This window comes from Taeniopygia guttata, chromosome 3 (assembly GCF_048771995.1).
Source record: "Taeniopygia guttata chromosome 3, bTaeGut7.mat, whole genome shotgun sequence".
Taxonomy (NCBI): Eukaryota; Metazoa; Chordata; class Aves; order Passeriformes; family Estrildidae; genus Taeniopygia; species Taeniopygia guttata.
In genome coordinates, this window is record NC_133027.1 from 75,868,595 (window position 1) to 75,888,308 (window position 19,714).

Sequence of the window (19,714 nt, forward strand, 5' to 3'; positions counted from 1 at the left end):
TTCTCCCACTGAAACTACCAAGAAAGCTTGTTATTTTTTCATCCCAAAGATGTGCTTTCAAAGTGTGGTTGACTTCCCTTTCATAGAAATTATTTGCAACCATTAATGCCCTACAGGCAACCAAAAAGCCATCAGAGCATGGAGAAAGATTTGAGCTCTGCTTGGCAGAATATTTCTGCACATGAAATAAGAAACCTTTTCTAAAGGGGTGAGGGGTACTGTATTGAGTCTTAAGATATTAATAACTCAATTGTTAGTCTTGTCATTCTCAAGGTGCATTCTCTTGCTATGAGCAGCCTCCTGAGTTATCCATTCCAGTCTAGTTTTGTACCATTGTACTGGTTTGGATGATCTACCCTGCAGAGGAAGTTGCTTGGACATGTTTTTGCTTTTCCTTTATTGTTACTGAAAATGCTAATTCAGTATTGCATTGCCAGCATGCAAGCACATACTGCTTTTTGTGTTTGATGCTAGGCTATTATGTCGATGCAACCAACCTGTTATGCATTAATTTTATGGTTTCAGTTTGTCATTGGGTACTGCTGAAGAAATAGGTAGGAGAGTTAGTTGTGCCTCTGTCACAAGACTTTTGGTTCCTTCCCCATTCACAACTGGTCAGGAGCTGTCCCTGCCTCTCCTTCTTGTCCCTGGCTTCTCTGCTTGCCTAAAGTTCCTGGTGGATTCTGTTGCCTTTAGCTGGGAGAGCAAAACAGCAGTTTTCAATAATTTCTCAACTCACCCTTTCTGGCTGGTGTTTATTAACACAGCTTAACTGTAGAATATTCAGTAGCGTTTGGAGTTAGCAGGATGTTTTGGTTCCATTCATCTCAATCCTCCCTTTTATCAAGATGCACAGCACTATTTTGATGGAGATAAAGATGCCCTGAAAAGCTTCCAGTCAAAACTAAAAGGAGAACAAACGAGAGAAGGGCAACATGGAGAGGGGTGAGAGGGAAGAGGGGGGGAAAGGGAATGGAGGCGAGACTGACATGTTTGTTGGTAAAACTTACTCAGATGACTGATGCTAGTGAGTTTTCCAGATTAATATAAATAAGTTTTAAGGCATTTTTTTCCTGAATGTGGCAGAGACCACTGTTTAAGTTTTATTGAAGTTAATTTTGTGAAGGGGAATAAGGTGGGAGGAAGAAAGTGAATGCATGCCAGATGGGGTTTAAGAAGAGAAATCCAGGCATAGGCAGCATGAAAAGCAAGCAGGCTTGTGAGGGGAACACAAAGGGGATGGGGAGAGAGTGAATGGAGATGGGGGAGGGCCAGGCTGAGCAGATGGAGACAGCAAGAGGAGGAGGATGGGCTAGTGGGAAGGGGGTTTGGCTGAGAGGTAGGGGAATGGAGAGCACATGGAACCCCCTCGGGGGCTGAATGCAGGTGAAGGTACAGAGCTTGGCACCTGGACATGTTTGGGTGGGTCTGGAGAGAACTGGATCTCCCGGGGCCAGAGACCACCTCAAACCCATGGAGACCAAGGCCTTGCTCCAGTGAGAAATGATTATGTTTTTTATAGGTACAAGGAACAGGATTTATGTGAGACCTTTCTGGAGAGGCCTTCATTGTACTCAGCTTTGCAGCCATGATTCATGCACAGTCATAAAGATGTTAAAATGAAACAAGGTACTAACTCGTAGTAACTCACATGCAAAATCTGTCAAGGGGACAGCTCAGAAAGACAAGGAAAAGCTCTATCTACAAAGACTTGAAAGATAAAATTATTTCAGTAACACACGTGCAGAAATGGAGTGAAGGCAAGCCTAAGAGATTTCCAACATAAAAAAAACGGTGTAAGAACTTCCATCACCTGTTGGTGAGCAATAACTCCTGTTTCCTGGTAGTGGCAATGCTTGTCTGCCTGCATGAAGAATCAGGAGTAGGCAGCGCAAATTTGGGCTGTCAGTTTCACCTCCTCATTGCAGGCCTTTATTAAGGGAGAGGGAAAAGGACCAAACTGCTAGCAGCTGGGATAACTAGCTAAAATGTTATGGTCCTCCTGTTAACAGAGAGCAGGATGAGACAGTAGGATATACCATCTAAGAGACTGAGTGAGAAGGATGGGCAGGAGAGAGGAATTCCTGTCCTGTGGGGTGGAAGATGGGCTGCCAGAGGGAGACCTAATTCTGGAGCAAAGTGCTATCCCCAAGCCAGGAGTACCCTCTCTGCCCTCTGAGGATATTTTCTTAGTCCATGCACCCCTGAGAGATGCTGCTCTACTGGAAGAGTAAGTAATTTTTTTTCCTTTAATTCTCATTTTAAAATGGATTCAATTAGGGGAACAGAGCAGAAAAATATGCTATCTAGGTTTAGCTGTATCAAGTTGTCCCAAAAATATCTCCCAGCATGCATATAAAGTGCAGTTTCTTGAACATTAATATAGGGTCAAGAAAATCTAATATTTCAAGAGATTTTGGGGATCTTTGTATGTCTGCATGCATAAGTCACCTTTAGTTTCATGTTTATACTTTTTTTTATTCCAGACAGCTTTAAAATAACTTTGTTTGGTTTTGTCTTTTTTCTTTTCTTATTTGTTTGTTTTTGCAAACACATTCATTAAGGGAAAAAAACCAAGGGGGGAAATAACTAAACTTTTTAAAATGTGCAATATTTTTCCCAGCTGAGCTCAGCTGGCCTTGGTGACCAAAACTGTGTGGTGGTAACACGCAGCTCCTTGTCCCTCAGCCACGTATATATTGTTTGCAATCATCACATCAAGCAAATTGTTGCTTGGGGAATTACCTTTTCGATGAGTGTTGGGGTGATTCAGAGTGCATTGCGTTTTGTGATTCACGGAGCTGCAAGGGAAAACTGATGACTGGGGCAGGGGAAGGAGCACGACAGTAAGGCAGAAAATCAGTGTCCAGGAGGCATTTGTGATTGGCATGTTTCAGAGTTTCTAACAATACTGGATAGAGACATTTGGCAACCATTAAATTTATGCTGCATGCTTTAATCTTTAATTTCTGACAGTATTTTAATGTTTTACAAAAACACTATTGCTAACATAGGAAAACTAGTATTTTTAGATTGCTTCCTACTCTTAGGTATTATTTTATCACACAGAACAAGTTAAACCAACTTTTTCAGCCAGTTACCAGTTTGAGAAGGCACTCTGTTCATTGGGCTTTGTTCTGAAGCCATTATTCGTCATCTGTTTTTCCAGACTTCTTCATGCGAAAAGCTCTGGTTAAAACATGCATACCCCTTTCCCTCAACATTTTTTTTCAAAGGTAGGGTGGCTAAGAACATAGAAGAGGCCATTGCAGATAAGCCTGCCTGGTGGTCTTGCCCTGCTTTGAGAGAGTCTATTCATAGGAAGAATCTTCAAGAAATCTCAGTGAAGTCAACTGTAAGACAAATTTTCATGGGAGAGGATTTTTTTCCTAGTCTCATTCATTGAATTACCAGTCTAAGTTCTGAAACTTAGGTGAACTTCTAATTTCAAACTTAACCTTGTTAGGCTGATTTTTAAAATAGCAGTGATTCACACAGCATGGTTACACATTGCATATTCTAAATATTTTTAATCAGTTATACAGTTTTAGCATCTCTGGAGAAAAAGCAAATCTTTTTAATTATTGACTACACTACACAACCCTGGGTCTTCAAGTTTCTGAAAACAACCAGGCACCATCAAGATGCACAAGTGTTTAGGTTTACCTCAGCAAAGTGTTAATTATTTAGTTAGTTTAGTGTGTGTAGTAATTTGTGCAAACAGTGTTCACACAGTCCATAAACACACAAGAACAAAATGTTCCAAGGATTAAACATGGGCTGAAGTGACCTGTCAGCTGAGGAGGCTCAGTCAATGCCTGTACCTGGAATATGCAAATCTCTAAAAAAACCGCAACCAATAATATGTACTAATGGAGTCAAAAATACCATTTCATTGTGCTTTTATGGGCGATAGAATGCAAATAATTATTACAAAAGTAAAGAAATTCAGAAAAAGTATTTTTCAAGTAAACACAACATTTCCCAAACAGCAGGACATAATGGTTTTAAAGTTACCTGCAAAATCAGAATGATTCCCACAGTAACTTTTGGTGAGTAGCCTAATCATCCAAGGAAGAATGAACTTTAAACAATTTTTCTAGTGTATTAAGTACAAGATGCTTTCATATAGCATCTGCTCCTTTTGTCCCGCATGGTTTTCTTTTAAAATTATACTTAAAAAGAACTATAAAGAAATACCTTTCATTATACAGTTAATGCTGGGCTTGAAAAATGTACCTTATATCTAAATAGCCAGTGGAGACTGTTTCTACATATGTGGGCAGTTTGGTTTGGTCTCATGCATGGAAAGCCCAATTGTAATTCTGCTTTCCCTGGCTTTCTGAGATTTTTTTGCTTTGTTTTGTTTTGTTTTCAAACAGGCTTGGAAGACACATGCTGACGAATCAGCAAAATGACAGTCTTGTTAGCTTTTTCTGTGATTTTCCATCTGGTAGATTCATCTAATTGGAGTGGTGGGCTTGAAGTTATTTGCTGCTGCTCATTTCATGCAATTCAAATACCTGCATGGGGATTCCTAGACTACCCTCCCATCCTGTGCTTATAGAGAAATGCATCTACTTTTTGTCCCATGTAACTACAGCAAATACTCACCTGCAGCATGAGGCTTAAATAGCTTCTTGCATTTTTTGCTCTTGGAAGGAAGAGCCCCTCATCTCAGCCATATCCCTGTAAGCTGTGATTGGAAAGGCATTGAAATGGGAAAAATAGAAGAATTATGAAGAGTGAATAAGGCAGTCAGATGAGAGAAGGGCTAGAAGAAAAGGCCAAAAACATGTGGTCTCGCTCTTCTTTTTGACTGCTGTAGAAATAACCCAATCCATTGAAGTCTGTGGCTTTATGTTGGCACAAAGCAGAAAAAAAACAGGTGCAAGGTTTCAGTCAAAGCAACACAATCTTTCATGTAGGTAAATGGTGAATTATCATTGTTTGCCTTGGACTTCTCACCAGGAAAACTGCTTTATGGTTTGGGAAGTAAGAACCTGAAGGGTCCATTAGATAAACATATTTCTGATTGCCTGAAACTGCTGCAGGGGTGTGGTAAGATTTAAAATAACTACTAGCTAAATGGCAAAAATTTTCCCCAGAGCTCCAAGATGACTCCACTTACTTTTCCATTACCTTTCACTATATTTCCCTTCCTTCTGAATTTTAACATGCCATCTGATTAACACAGCTGTTTTTCCTTTTTCTTTTGTACTTTCATATATGAGATTTCTAGCTTTATTTCATTCCTTCCTACATTTATTCTTGCATTTCCTTAAAATGCTGTAGAGAGTTGGGAATGTAGTATACACTGATATCTCTCTTCTAAAAAATAAGTATCTTTGCTGAAATATAGCTATGCTGATTTTCATGGAAGAGTAGTAGTGTGAATTAACTTTTCGTTGTTGTTATTTAAAACAAGATTGGTTTCAAAAAGTATTTTGAAAAGCTGAATCTGAACAGTATACACAGAAGTAGAAGCTGTAATAAATCCTGCTGGGGTCAGGCCGTTTGTGTCCAAAAAGGAGTACCGGCCAGTGTGTCTGCAGCAGCTACTGCTGTGTCAGTTACGTTTGTATTGCTGCCTGAAACCCAGCTATTGGGAAAATCTTAAGAAAAATCTCAGAAGCACCTCAAATTATGTGTCAGTCTTCGGCATAGTTCATGTGGATCATGTATTTTCACTTGGCAGAGTAATGCAGTGATCTCATGAAAGCTGTTAATATTAACAATGCACTAATCTCTAGGTGGGAATCCTCCTTCTACACTCAGGCCAGGCCAGATATCTTATTACAAAGAACAGTTCTCAATTACAAGAAGGTAGGTTTAACTGGGGAGGTGGGGGCTTTTCTACATCTCACTATGAGCAAAAAGGAAACATAGGTTGGTGGGGATTGGGTAGATTTTTTGTTTTGGTTTGGGTTTTTATTCAAATAACAGGTCAATTGTTGTTATTTGAAGTTTCTAAATGTCTTCTCAAATTAAGTCATTTATGTACATTGTAACTTAATTCTTGGTAGATGGGCCTTGCATAGAAGACTGGCAGTTCATAGAAAAGGAGGGATGGTTTGATCTCAGCCATGAGGGTGGTTTTGAAAAATTACACTTCCGTTGAATATGAGGGTTTGTTTTAAAACACTTTTAGTGTCACGTATAGCAAAGAAAAATGGCCATGGCAAGAGGGAAAACAAAGGAGAACAGAAGTTTGTTTTCCTTAAAAAGGCAGGACAGCAGGCACTAAATACAAGACATGCATTGTGGTCATGATCTTGGTGGCTGAGACAGCAGGAGGCTGTTTATGCAGGGCTGGAGTTGTGCTCTTTGGGTGGCTACCCTGTTGGAAGAGCTTGTCTGCTTGCCTTCCTGGAAAGGCAGAGCAGGCAGCCAGGTGCCCTCCGGCAGTCTGCGGCTTTCGGGATCTGCTTACTTTGCCTCTGCCTGGAGCCAGCCCCAGCCTGGACTCTGTGCTCCTACATGTGATGGAGGAGAGAATAGACAGTAATGTTGCAGGCGGACCAGAATACATCTGCGTAATTGTTTCAGTGGTCTGTTTATGACACTTTTTAAAAACTTCCTGCATAACTTCAGGGAAAAAAAAAAACAACTTTTGTGTTTCTTCCTCTGTAAGGCAGCATTAATGAATAATGTTTCCCTGTTTTGCAAAGCTGTCATACAATGTCTTGAGTATCTGTGAAGTCTGCAGAAATATGTTGGGTGCTGTGGACCACCTGAAAATGAAGTGTTTATAGCTAAAGGGAAGACAAATGCTCTATTGGCATAAGGAAGGTTGTAAATTGAATTTAGCAAGACCTTGTCTGGGGACTGAACTGGTTTTATATTTTCTTTCCTACATGCAAGTAAGGGTGTGTTAGCAGAGTTTATAGGTTATAAAATCCGAGAGTCCATTTTCTTCACAGAGGGGAACTGGTGCAGACTTCAGTATGATTCAGAGAGCTCTGAAGTCTGTATGACTGGAAGCAAAATGAAACGTAGCAGTTCAAAGTGCAATATCATTCACCTCGGGACAAATATGAATGCTGTCTTTGAGCTCATCAGCTGGAAACAACCAAAAGGAAAGAAAGTCTTCATGGCTATGTTCATCACAAAATGACTTGGGCAGCAGTGACTCCTCCTCCCACCCTCCCTGTGGTGTGATCATGATGTATCAGGCAAAATGTGTCCAAAAGAACAGGCAAATGTTCAAGCTGTCTGTAAAACATTAGCCAGAGCTGTCTGCAGCTGTAGTCACCTGCACTGAGGAAAAGTGAATTCCAAGTGGAAGAGGCATAATGAAGGGCTTGTAAGGTGAGACACCAGGAAACAGAACAACTGTTATATAAAAGAACCAAAAGATTGTGCCTTGATTAGTCAAGGAAAATGGTCTGAGAGAGATAGTACTACTCTCTTTAAATACCAAATGTCAAAAAAGTGGAAGATATAACTAAAAAAATTTTACCTGTCTCTTTTTTCCCCTCCTCCATCTAAAGGTTCTTGTGGCTTCCTTTCCCCTTCATTTAAAGCCCTCCTCTATAGATCATTTACAGCTGCATTAATGTTGTCCTGTTATTTTAGAGCTCCGTGGGGATGAAATATTCAAAATATTAACTCCCACAGTTTTCTAGGTGAGAAAAATGGTGTTCAAATTTGAGTTTATATTGTGGTAAGCCATGTATAGAGCATATGCTGGTAAGCAGGAAAAGCTATTGGCAGCAAAAAAGTTTTGCTTTTCCAATAAAATTATTCAGATTTTATTTGGTGAAAGCCTATTCAGTCAAACGATAATTTAGATTAGAGTAACCTCAGGTGAAAACCTCACACAGAGCTTTAGCTCAATGGGAGGTTTGCAGTCTCACAAAAGAATCCTTCCTCCAGAAATAAACCCAGAGTTGCTCCTGCATTAATGGCTTGTTTTGTCTGGATGTCAGTCTGTACTGAATAAAAAAAAAAAGAAAAGATAATGATAGATAATTATATCTGAGTGTTCATGAGCCATATCAGATGTAGAGATGGTCTGATTGATTTGGGTGTTGAGTTCACTGTGTTATTTACTTTTTCTGCTCTGGGAAAATGGAGGCTTGCCAGAATCTTTCTCAGTGTACAGATTCTGAGTTATGGGGTTTGGTGGGAACCACATTGTTGCTCTGCTTTGAAAATAGTTATACCCAAGGTTCAGCATTTACATCTCTGTAGACTGTATCCAGCTAGAGAGAGCTGAGGATGCTGTAGAGATCAACTGAGTTACACTGTGCTTTCCCTTCTGATTTTGTCCTAAAGGTGCAGGACATTAGCAGAAAAAAGGGAAAAAAGTTCAAATAAACTTTTTTTTCAAAATTTTGTAGATGCTCAGATCTGTTCTTTCCAAATATGGCAGCAGTATACAGTTCCATATTTATTTTCTAAATAATAAAGCAATCAATATATTTTAAAATCCCTGCCCTATCTGGCTAGCAAGAATACAAAGATTCCTAACCTGAACAGGACTCCTGTCAGTTATACCTATGGAATCCAATTTTACTTTCTTTCTAAGGAGAGCACATAAAGAAATTGTTTGTGCCTATTTTATTTCCAGTCTGCTGGTCTTGTGTTATCATAGGAGTAGGATGTGTCCTATTTGTTCTGTTTGAACTCTGTGGTCTGTACTCAAGCCTCCCAGTTATTCATTCAGAGGACCCATATCAAGCAGGAGAGATGAAAAACTCCCTGTCTCTGTGGCCAAGCTGATAAGATAATGCTGCTTAATTTCTGCCATCTTAAAGCCTCCTCCATAGGCAGCCCCAGGCTTCTGGTAGAGAACAAGCAGTCTCTGTCCTTCCCCTTCTACTTTAACAGCTAACTTTTATTTAGACCCAAGGCTTGGGAAGAATCTCCCTCCCCTTTTGAGGACTAGAGCTTTTTGTGGGACCTGCACAGCAGAAGGGCAGGAAGATTTTCTCCAAAGTCTGGAGAAAGACTTTGGAAGTAGTAAAGGGAAAGCAGGTGAAGAGCTTGTTACAGCTGAAAGAACAGAGATGCTGCCAGCTTGAAGTACATTTGCTGAGATGTAGGAGATGTGGCAGCATGGGGAGAAACAGTAAAATGGAGAGAAGAATGGATCATGCATGAGGGAGAGAAAGCTATGGGAATAACAGGAGCTGCTGGATGATGGCAAAGGAGATAATGGGGAATAAGTAAACAAAATGATAAAAACCAATGAATAGAATTATATGATAATTATTTTATTTCTAGAGGAGAACTGTACTGAATCAAAGCTGTTCTGCAATGGTCTAAGGCTGTGTATGTGAGAGTATTTATTCTGGGATGACAGCAGTAATAATTCAGCCTTCTGTGTGGTGGGTTTCACATGGTGATGTTACAATATTGCATAAAGAAAATCTATATTGTTAAGTTAATTCTGCAGCTAGAGAAATATTGTCTATGTGAGATAGACAAAGAGGGGGAGAAAGAAAAAGAGAAAAAAATAGCGGGGAGAAGTGGGAAGAACAGGTAAGAAAAGGATATGTGTTTCCTATGGTGGAATATAAAGACAGCAGGTGCATGTTCATAGTGTGCATTTCTTTACAGCATGTATGTTGCTGTAAAGAAATAACTTTGTTTGAATTTCTTGATCCCTAAGGTTAGGATAGGATGGAGAAAAGTTGCTTAGATAATAAACATTTCTCAATTTTATTAGCTCAGTTGTGTTAAATGAATGCATGTTACAGCAGTCTGAGACCCCATCTGGGACAGTTACGTTTATATGAAAAACCTGAAGAGTTCAAGCTTTCATTTTCAAAGTCAAGCTTTTTAGTTTTCAGGACTGCAAAGGTATGTTTCTATATAGAAACAGGTCATGGTTTTGAAACCAAAATTTCTAGAAAACACATGAAATAATCTGTGGTTGCTAGAGGTATGTACTTCTTTTCACTTTTTGTCTCATCAAGGTGTTAACCCTAAAAACTAATGACTGCATTTCACTGTCAACAGCTACAGTTTCAAGTCTGATTTTTTTAACAGAAAGGCAGGAGTAAAAGTCCTGTTCCTCATAGCGGGTAGCTTGGTAGCCAGTGCAACTGAAGGAAGGAAGAATTCAACTGAAAAGAGTGAAGTGTTCTTAAAAAGCACTTACTTCCCGAGAGCACTGCAACAAGGTGCTTGCATTCAACATGAAGTTGTATTGTTTGTAGGTAATTCTAAAAGTTGAAAAGTTAGACTCAATCTCTGGGGTTGTTTTGTTTTGGTGTTCTTGGGTTTTTTGGGTATTTTTGGTGTGGTTTTTTTGTTTGGTTTTTTTTTTTTTTTTTTTTTTTTTTTTTTGTAACTGCTGTTAATATTGTAGACAAACCAGCTGTAGGTTTAGGCTGGATCAAAATTATACACTTAAACTCAGAGCTGAGATTGATAATTGCATCAAAGAATTTGCCAGTAGGATTTTTTGTGAACTATTCAAACCACATTGGGGAAAAGTTTGCTTCTGGTTGTAAAGATTGGGAAAATCAAGAAAGGGCTTGCAAGAGAGAGTTATGGGGAAAGGTGGCATCCCTGTTGTGACAATAGCAGTGTATACTCTGTGCTATGTGCTAGCAAGATGCACACACAACTCACGGTGAATGAGCACAATGTAAGTCAGTATTTACCTTTCCTTTTGGATTTTTGTTAAATCTATTCTTTAGTTCATGTAAATAATATAATTTTTATGTTCCAGTTCAGTACAGAATAGAAATAACTTGTTTCTTCGTAGCAGACAGCAAATTGTAACAAATTTCTATTATAAATTAACTCTAGATTTCATTATGAAAACAGAAAGGTAGAAATACAAAATCCTGATAATGCTGTTTATTTTTCTTGCAATAAAAATGGCTGTTCCAGCAGTACTAGGTAACAACAATGCTGCTGCCTACCATGCTAACTATTACATCCTTCGCTGTTTGTGTTTCATGGCTTCTTCAGAGGCCCTGGTCCCAGGCCATGATCCTGTTCTGCTGGACACGATTCCAAAAATGTTTTTTGTATCAAAAAGCTTGCAGTGTTTATGCTGCTTTGGGTTTTTAATAAAGCATCTACATAAAGAAAGCTGCTGCTGGAGTTTTAACTTCTTTGAAGGGCAGTTTTTTCTGGAGAAGTGTCCCCTACTTTAATAACAGTAACTTAAATGCAAGCAGCCATTTTGCTCTCTGAAAACTCTCTAAATAAAACCAATAAATATCTGTTCTTTGTTCTGCATTGGAAAGCATGAAATGCTAGATTGCTTCGTAAGGCTTTGTTTGGCTTCTTTCAGAGTCTTTTATAGGAAGCAAATCTGAGTACAAGTATTGTAAATGTTTTCCTCTGTATATTGACACCAGCTTTTTTTTCCCCATTTTAAAATTAATCCTTTTTTTTTTTTTTTATTTCAATGTAATATTTAGTAATATTTTAGTAACATTTAGTCCACCGGAAAATCTTGTGATTAAAAGTGTCCTACCTTTGCACATGAAGTATTTTCTTTCCATAAAGGATTGTAGTTTTTCCCTGGAAAATAATTCTGAAAACTTCTCATAGTTTTGTGTGTTTCTAAGAGGAAGTAAAAAAATTGGCAGGAAAAGACATGGTCTTCACAGCTTTATTAATGTACCCGCTATCATACATTACACAGCAGAGCACTTCTAGACAAGCTTTTATCATATATAGTCCAGCCACAGAACCTTTCAGCTGTGTTGAAAGCTGAGCAGAAAGTGAAATGATATAGCAGAGCTGAACGAAGTACTGAAAGTAAACTAGATATTTATCTACTTTTTTGGATTATTATTTTTCTGGGTGTCAGTTATCTCTGAACAGACTTGGACTTCTTAAAAAATAAGAGTTTTTTTCATTTTTTGTAAAATTGTCATTTATTTTCTATCTCACAATATTTCTTCTGCACCTGGACTTCGTAATTCTCCAAAATATTTTCAAGATGGCTGCTAGCACATGTTTGCCAGTTACCAACATTTGCAGTTAATGTTTGTGTGGAAGAGGTGGCTTGGATGAGTGTTTGTGGGAATCAAAGAAAAAGGCTGACACATAGCCTTTAAACAAACTTACTCCTTGCGTGAGTGTGGTGTTTGAGAATTGTCCTTTGTAAGAACAAACTCTTATGAAGTAAGAGATTCTATAACTTACTCTAAAAGTTAATAGAATAAGATTTTAGGAAACAACGTATTTTCTGGATATTTCTAATTTATGATAGCAATTCAGTATTGAGGTGGCAAATACTACATTCTGTAAGACCATTTAGCAGAAAATCCCTGGGGGGAAAAAAAAGACAAAATCAAACCAATTACTTTTATCAACTTGCTCAGGACTTTTCCATAAATATTTTTACTTGTACTTCAGCAGCCTCGGAGCTTGGATTTTAGCTGTATTTATACTTTTGTTGCCCCTGCCCCACTTTTTCAGCAGGTTGTCTTCTCTCTATTTAATTGAGGCTGCTTCTGTCTCACCCACATTCAGTGTCAGCTCCTCTACTGCTGTCATCCTATGTTTTTATAAACTCCCTTTCCCCGTATTCTGTCCTATTTCTTCTTTATTTTTTTTCCCAAGAAATTGGTCACACATGGTAGAATGGACTCAGGATATTAAGATGAGATAAGAGGATTTACCAGACAAAAGAGTGGGACCAGATAAAAGATGAGTCACTGTCATTCTTAAAATGGAGCCAACAGAACTGGGAAAGAACAGGTTTTTGGTTTAAGCTGTTTTTAATACCAAAAAAACCTTTGTTATAACTTTGTTTTTTCCCCACAATGTTTTTCTTGAAGTATGTTGACTAATATTGCCAAATTATTGCCAAACAGTCTTATTTGCTGCTTTCAAACCAGGCCTTGTAAGTACAATGCACCTGATGGCTTCAGTGACCTCCTGATGGCTTTAATGTGCTGTGACTTCTGAATTCCCATGAAATCACGTTTATCTATGTAAATACAACTAAAATCCTTTGCTCATGGTTGCACTGACACACAGCATTTTTACCTGAACCCTTGCACCTGGCACATGGGAATGCACCAAAGTATTTTACCTTGCATTTTATTGTGTTTCCGCATTTTTAAAATCCCTTTTTCTTCGGTGGGAGAGGATGTGTCGGGGGGATGATGTAGCAGATCTCACTGTTTCCTATTGGAGTGGGTGAGACTTCTCTGGTAAATGACGTGAGTATATGGTAAGTACCACAGTGGGATCAGTGACATCACTGCTCTGTGCCAATGGGAATGTTGATGGTGACTGAACAATGAAAACCCAGACTGACATTGAGGAGAAAATGTGATTCACCACGAATTTATCCCCAGGTATTGAGATGGCCATGAGATAACATCTGCAAGTCTGTATAATTAACCAATATAAATGTAAAGAGCTTGAAAAATAATTTTCACTGTCATCTAATCTTTTTCTGTGATTTCTTTTGCTTGCCCAGCCAAGAAGCAGGTGATCAATCAGGTAGGAATTGCCAATGGCTAATGAATAGTAGTCAGATGAATAGTTTGTAAATAACCCTTAACTTGAAAGCTGCTTTTCTAGAATATCTGATGATTTTTTACAAATTTAAATGTATTTTGTCTGTTTGATGAACATACAGATACATATTTATACATGCACAATTGATATGCCTTGTATGAATACACAGATAATCCAGTCTGAGAAAGTGACATTTGAACAATTGCAGTTTGGATGAGCAGTAATTGAGGAATTTAGCATAGATTAGCATAGTTATACAAGATTTCTACAATTATAAATTGATGGTGTACAGTTTCCATACTTTACTCTTTTAATTGACAGAACAATTTGGGACTGATCTGTCTAAAGGACCTGCTTTAATTTTTTCGGGTGATTGGCTCTTTCTTTTTGCCAGTCGTTTCAATCTGATTAGCTATTTCAATTTAAACATTTTAGTATAAGAGTTTTTCTAATAAGAAAATATTAATTGCTAAACAAACAGTCTGCAATAACAAAACACAATTTACTGAAAATTTGCTTCCATTAATAAAATTTTCAGAGAATTTAAATATTCACTGAATCTCTAGTCCTTGTGCAGCAGTTTTCAGGGAAAATCTCTCTATGTAACGGTTCGACTTAAGGAAAGAGAAGAATCTCACACAAAATAGGCATGTGAAATAGAAGGTTTTAAACTATTTTGGCAAAGGCAAATATCCTAAGAGAAAGTGGATCACAAAACAGATTCAGTTTTCTGCATTTTAGTTCAGGATTTTTAAGCAACAGGTTTTAAGAACCATGCAGATGGAAACAGTTTAGTAAAACCTGAGTCTTCTTGGTTGTTTTGTGGGTTTTTTGTTTGTTTAGTTAGAGTTTCTAATCTGTTTTTTCATTCTAAACCTTTTTTCAAACTCTGTGGATTGTTTTTCACTTACTGAACATTAAGCTGGCTGGAAAGGCACTTTAATTTGAGAATGTTGCTATTTTCAGAAGAATATCTTTTTCAGTGTTAGAGATTGATACATAAAGACTCTAGCTGTAACAGGAGTTGGTGTGTTTTTTAGCATTAAAAGAAGTTCCGAAATGATAAATATAAAACACTTGAACGATTTAAAATAAAACCTAAAAGCGTAGGTTTGCACTGTTTTCGAAGCAGGAGTCGAAATTCGAAAGAGCGAGCCTAATTTTGAACGGAATTAGGAAGACTGCGGTAGTTTGATGAGAATTCCGACCGACACCTGGACCTGGTAATGCAGCACCTGGAGTGGCGGCGGACAGCGTGGAGATCTGATCTCCGGGAAGGTAGAGGAGTAAAACAGAATCTCCCGCTTTTCGGGTGCCCCGCTGGCAGCGGCAACATAAACATCTTTTCCGCCAATATCTGCAACGGTGGTGGCCGTGCCCGCTGCATCTGCCCCGCGGGGCAGCGCCCGCCCTGGCTGCGCGGGGATCCCGCCGCGCCTCAACAAAATCTACAGCCAGCGGCACGGCGGCGGCCCCGCCGGGGTGGGAACCAGCGCGGCGACCGCTGCTCCGCCCGCTGGCAGGGGGAGCGCCGAGGGGATGCGTCGTCCACCTGGGGAGAGCGGTTCCCTTTGCCCCGTCCAGGTGGCTGCGGGGCAGAGCCCCAGGAGCGCTGTCCTGCCCCGCCGGGGTGGCACGGCGCCGGGCAGCAGTCCCTCGCAGCCGGGCCCCGAGGTGCCCCCGCGCTGGCGGTCGGCACCGTGGTTGCCCCGAGGGAGCTCCTGCCCGGCGCTCGGGCAGCCCGCGCTGTGCCCCCGCGTCCCCTCCGCAGGCCGTGGACGCCCGCCACCCGACGGCTGCCGCCGGGCGAGGGGAGGCGACGGCCGGGCACCGCAGCTCCCGCCCAGGGGGCGCCGCCGCTTCGGGGTGAGGGCAGGGGCGCCAAGCAAGGGCTGCACCGGCTGCCCGGGTGATGAACGATGATGGCCGGTTCCCGGCGCTGACAGTGCCGGGGGCACGGCTGTCCCGGGAGGGGAGCTCGGCGGCGGGGTGTGCGCAGCCCTGGGGCTCCGGTCGTGCCGATGGGCGGCGCGGGGCGGCGGCTCTACGACGGCCGCGGTCCCGCTCGGCCCGGCCCGACGGGAGCGCCCGGCAGGGCTCAGGGGAGCCCCATATTAAACTGGCGATGCTGGCCACCCTTTCCTGCTGCTGGAGATTAATCCCGGTGGGCTCGGACCTCTCCTCCCGCTTCTCAGCAACTGACGACCAGGATAGAGAGAATTTAGGGCGAAAACGAAATACAAGCGGCGGGGGCTTTGAGCGCTGTCATCGGCCCCGCTCCAATCCGAGCCCGCCTTTGGGCTTCCCTTGGCCGGGCGTTCGGCCGGCGGCTGCCCCGCTGAGGGCCGCCGTGGCGCGGACCGCCGAGGCACCGGGACGGGCGGGCTGAGGCCAGATGCCGGGGTGAGGCGGCGGGGAGGGACCCCGAATGCCCAGGGACCCGAACACGGGGTCGAGGTGCCGGGTGGCCAGCGCGACAGGCTGCACTGGCGAGCGACGGTGCCTGTGCTTGAGGAGCAAGGCCGGTGGCAGCCGCGGGGCCACACTGCACCTGCGAGCAGGATCTGAGGCAACCTCCGGGGAGCCGGAGGGCTGGGGTTGAGAGGTGGGTGGCCGTCAGTGTGCCAGGTGGTGGGAAAGACAGGGGAGAGCCAAAGCAAACACGTGTGATGCTGAGCGTCGGGGAGGGTCTGCGCATCTTCGCGTGGAAATGGTGTTGGATGCCCCACAGAAACGGAGGGACAGCTTTCTGGTGTCTCCGGCCCAGGAAGCAGGGCGTCTGCCTTTTGATCTCAGCAGCTGAAAATGTATGTTTAAAATAATGACACCGCATAGGGAGGATCTTTTCCTTGTGTTTCTCCCCCCTTTCCCTTTAGGTAACCGCTGTGCTGTAGCTCCCGTGTGCGCACCTAGCAGTGAGAGGAAGGGAGGGAGGGAGCCTGGGAAGCGCTGGCTCCGCCAGTGGGCGTTTTCTGGCGGCCGGGGCTGGTGTGGAAGCGGCACTGCAGTGACTTGTATCTGCCTCTTTGCAGGCGAGCGCGCACATACGGGGCAATATTTGCCTCGCTCGAAGAAAATTCAGATCGTTGCCGTTTTCTTGCTTTGACTGCGAGGTGGGAGCATGGGGAAAAGCGGACTTTAAAGGGGATTTAAACCGCTTGGCGGTCAGTAGCGCCCTGTCCCCTCTGGCCTAAAGGGGGAACGGAAATGTGAGGATTTTATGAGGGCGGGGAGCCGGGGTGCGGAGGAAATACTGTCCGGGAGTTGCCGGAGGGAGCGGAGGACCGATCCGCGGTTACCCCTTGTTTGGCTCCGTCCTTTTTCGGCGTCCCCTTTCGCTTTACTCCCGTATCTCTGCTAGACGTCCTGCCTTAAACTGCCGCGAAAGGGAGGGAAGAGCGGAAGCATGTCCAACCCGGAGAAGCGGATCTTATCCCGCCCCTCGGCCCCCCTAGCTGCAGCGCCCGGGGAAAAGCCCGGCTCCGGCAGCCGCCCGCTCCACTCCCATGGCCAGAGCGGTGGAGGTGGAGGCAGCGGCGGGTCTCCTCCTCCCCTCCCAGCTCCTGGAGGCGACTCGGCTGCCTGCAGCTCCCTCTCTCTCCTCCTAACAACCACCAGCAGCAGCAGGAGCCGCGCTACAGGCACAGCCTCCTCCGTCAGCATCGTCTCTAGAGCGGCAGCGGTTCCTTTCCTTGTTCCAATCCCCTCCTTCTCCTACGCTTCTCCATCTTCTTTTTATTTCTTGCCGCCGCCTCCTCGTTTCCCCTCCTCATTTTCCTTTAACCTCACAAGTCTCCAAGGGAGGGAAGGAGGAGGAGAGGCAGCGAGAGCGGCAGGAGGAGGAGGAGGTGGAGGAGGAGGAGGAAGAAGAGATGTTGGCGGAGCAGCAGCAGCAGCAGCTCACTTGATCGCCCATCCAGTCGGCAGCGGCAGGAGGAGACTCTTCTATTCTTCCTCCATCCAGGGCTTGCTGCTCCGTTCCGCAGCCGGCGGCCCCCGGCAGCACCACTCCCGGCTCCTCCTCTCCCCAGCCGCCTCTCGCCCGTGGTCCTGCAATTCCCTCGGTGCTGCAGCAGCAGCAGCCCGCGGCGACGGGATCCGAGGAGGCGACGGCCCCGGCGGGAGCAGGACTCCTAGGCGGCAGCAGCGGCAGAGAGGCGCCTTCTTCTCCTTCTCGTCTCCCCTGCTCCTAGGGCCAGACATGGAAGATGGATCTAATTCTGCAAGCTGCTTTAGGAGGTTTACGGACTGTTTCTTGAATACAAGTAGGTACCGGAGCGCTGTGCCCGGCGGCGGGTCGCGCGTGTTTCGGGGGAAGGTGAAGGGCTGTGTCTGAGGCTGGGTGCATGCCTTGTGTAAAGGGCATTTCTTTGTGAGTGGGGGGGAGGCGAGGACACAAAGGGGCCGTATACGTGGGGCGTGCGTGGACGCATGGAGGAACGGCCGGGTGTGTATTGAGGATGCACGGACAAAGGGGATGCTGGATGTAACTGAGTGCTCTTTGTGGGAGCTGGCTGTTAACGCTTCGAGGATTTCGGCATCATTCCGGTATCAGACAACTCTACGTGTATGTATGTCAGCCTTTTGCCTGGTACATGCTTAATTCGCTCAGGAATGACACGTAGAGGAATGGAGACTGTCCCCCCTACTTACTTGAACAGGCAATAAGGAAGCATTATGGTATCGGCAATTGACAGAAAAGCGGCAGCGGGGGATCGAAAAGGGTGAAATGGATTGCTTCTTTCTGCATCCCCCGTCAGATCTGCCACGCGCGTTCACATTCCATATTTCTGATTCGGCTTTGGTACCGGGTGCCGCCTTCCCCTGGCCGTGGCTCGTTGTAAGGCGGGCCAGGAGCCCGAGAGGAAACATGTGCTCCTTGCTACGAGGGGCTGGCGCTGGAACGGGGATAGTGACCGCCTGGCGGGGAGGGCGGAATAAAGAGGGGATTGAGGCGCTCCACAAAGGGCTCCCCGCAGCCAGCCGCTCCCAAAGCTGGCTCCCACCGAGCCCGAGCGCGGGTGAAGGGCGCGGGGCCGTGATGGCCCCATGCCGGCAGGCAGGAGCGGGGCCGGAGCTCGGCCTGCTCTCCCCGCAGGGCTCGGCGAGTGCCCTCCCCGTGCTGGCAGGGGGAGCCCGCTGGGAGCGGCCCGAGCCCTGCGGCGGGCTGTGCGAGCGGGGAGGAGGCTTCGCACGGCACAAACTCCCGGTTGGCAGGGACGTGCGGCCCGGCTGTCCCTCGGTGTCTCGCCCTCCCGCCTGCGAGGCTCTTCCCCGGCACGCCGCGCCCCGCCGGGTGCGCGCCCCGGGCTCGTGGTGGCCTCGGAACGGCCGGGGCTTCGGGCTGAAACCGCCCGGGGTCTGCCTGCTCCGGTCCCCCCAGCAGCCCTCCGATCCACCACCCTGCCGGGAAATGTGCCGGGCTTCGGTGTGGTCACGGGACTAAAGAATTTACAAGCGGAGCATATGTCAGGGCTGAAATATATATATATATATATATATATATATATATAGACACATATGTATATGTATATATGTTTTTGGGTTTTTTTGGGTTTTTTTTTTTTTTTTTTTGATAAGGAACTTTTTTTTTTTTTGCTTGTCTGGTATTTTGATGCTTAGGATGGCTTCTATCAGCTGTGGCTATATTTTCTTTTTGTGACAGCTCCTTAGTTGGTGGATCTATGCCTTAAGGTGTCCCTAGACTTGAATTTTAGTCTGTTAGTATACTTTGTTGTAGATGGCTTTTTGGATACAGGTGAACTGTGAATGGTTCATTGGGGAGATGTGAGAAAAACTACAGAGATGTCCACTGAAACCTCATTATCTGTGTTATTACTTACAGCTGTCTTAAGCACAAGAGCCTGAAAGTGTGGTCGTACTTGTGTTCCAGAGTAGTGGTGAATACAAATAGTTATTATATTTGCTGCACTGTCATTTTTCAACTTTATTCAATAGTTGATTATGGCACAGAGCCACATACTTGTTTAGTCTTGAGACCTGAAGGGAATCCTAAACTCTTCCAGTTTTAATTTTCTTTGTGTTCTAGAGGAGTAGAATGCTGCCAGGAGTGTGGTACAATACTGATGTTTTAAAATAGTGGTCTTGAGAGGAAGGAACTGAACGAGGGAATGTGTATCATGTAGGACAATTCATTCCTATGCTAGACCAGGAAAAAGATGATGTGGAAAACAACAGGTTTGTTCAAAACAGCTTTAGAAGCAGTAGTGAATTCTACTTAAGCTACTTTATGAACTCTTGA

At 44.0% G+C, this 19,714-nt stretch overlaps 1 protein-coding gene and 1 non-coding gene across 5 annotated transcripts in view; both read left to right on the forward strand.

Moving 5' to 3' along the window:
- PDE10A (phosphodiesterase 10A) overlaps positions 1-19,714 on the forward strand; it is a 341,642-nt gene that overhangs the window by 158,694 nt on the left and 163,234 nt on the right. Inside the window, exon 1 of one of the 4 annotated variants that reach the window (XM_072926052.1) lies at positions 14,664-14,730. The exons of 2 other annotated variants lie outside the window; for them this stretch is intronic. In XM_072926052.1, the coding sequence (XP_072782153.1) occupies positions 14,679-14,730 (52 nt within the window). In that variant the 5' untranslated portion in view covers positions 14,664-14,678. Of the gene's footprint in view, positions 1-14,663; positions 14,731-16,232; positions 17,718-19,714 lie in introns of those variants that run through there. One more of the 4 variants, XM_032747357.3, reaches the window with a different exon arrangement.
- Positions 16,961-17,054, forward strand: MIR2960 (microRNA mir-2960). The gene has a single exon (NR_048962.1). It is a non-coding gene; the product is annotated as a microRNA mir-2960 (primary transcript).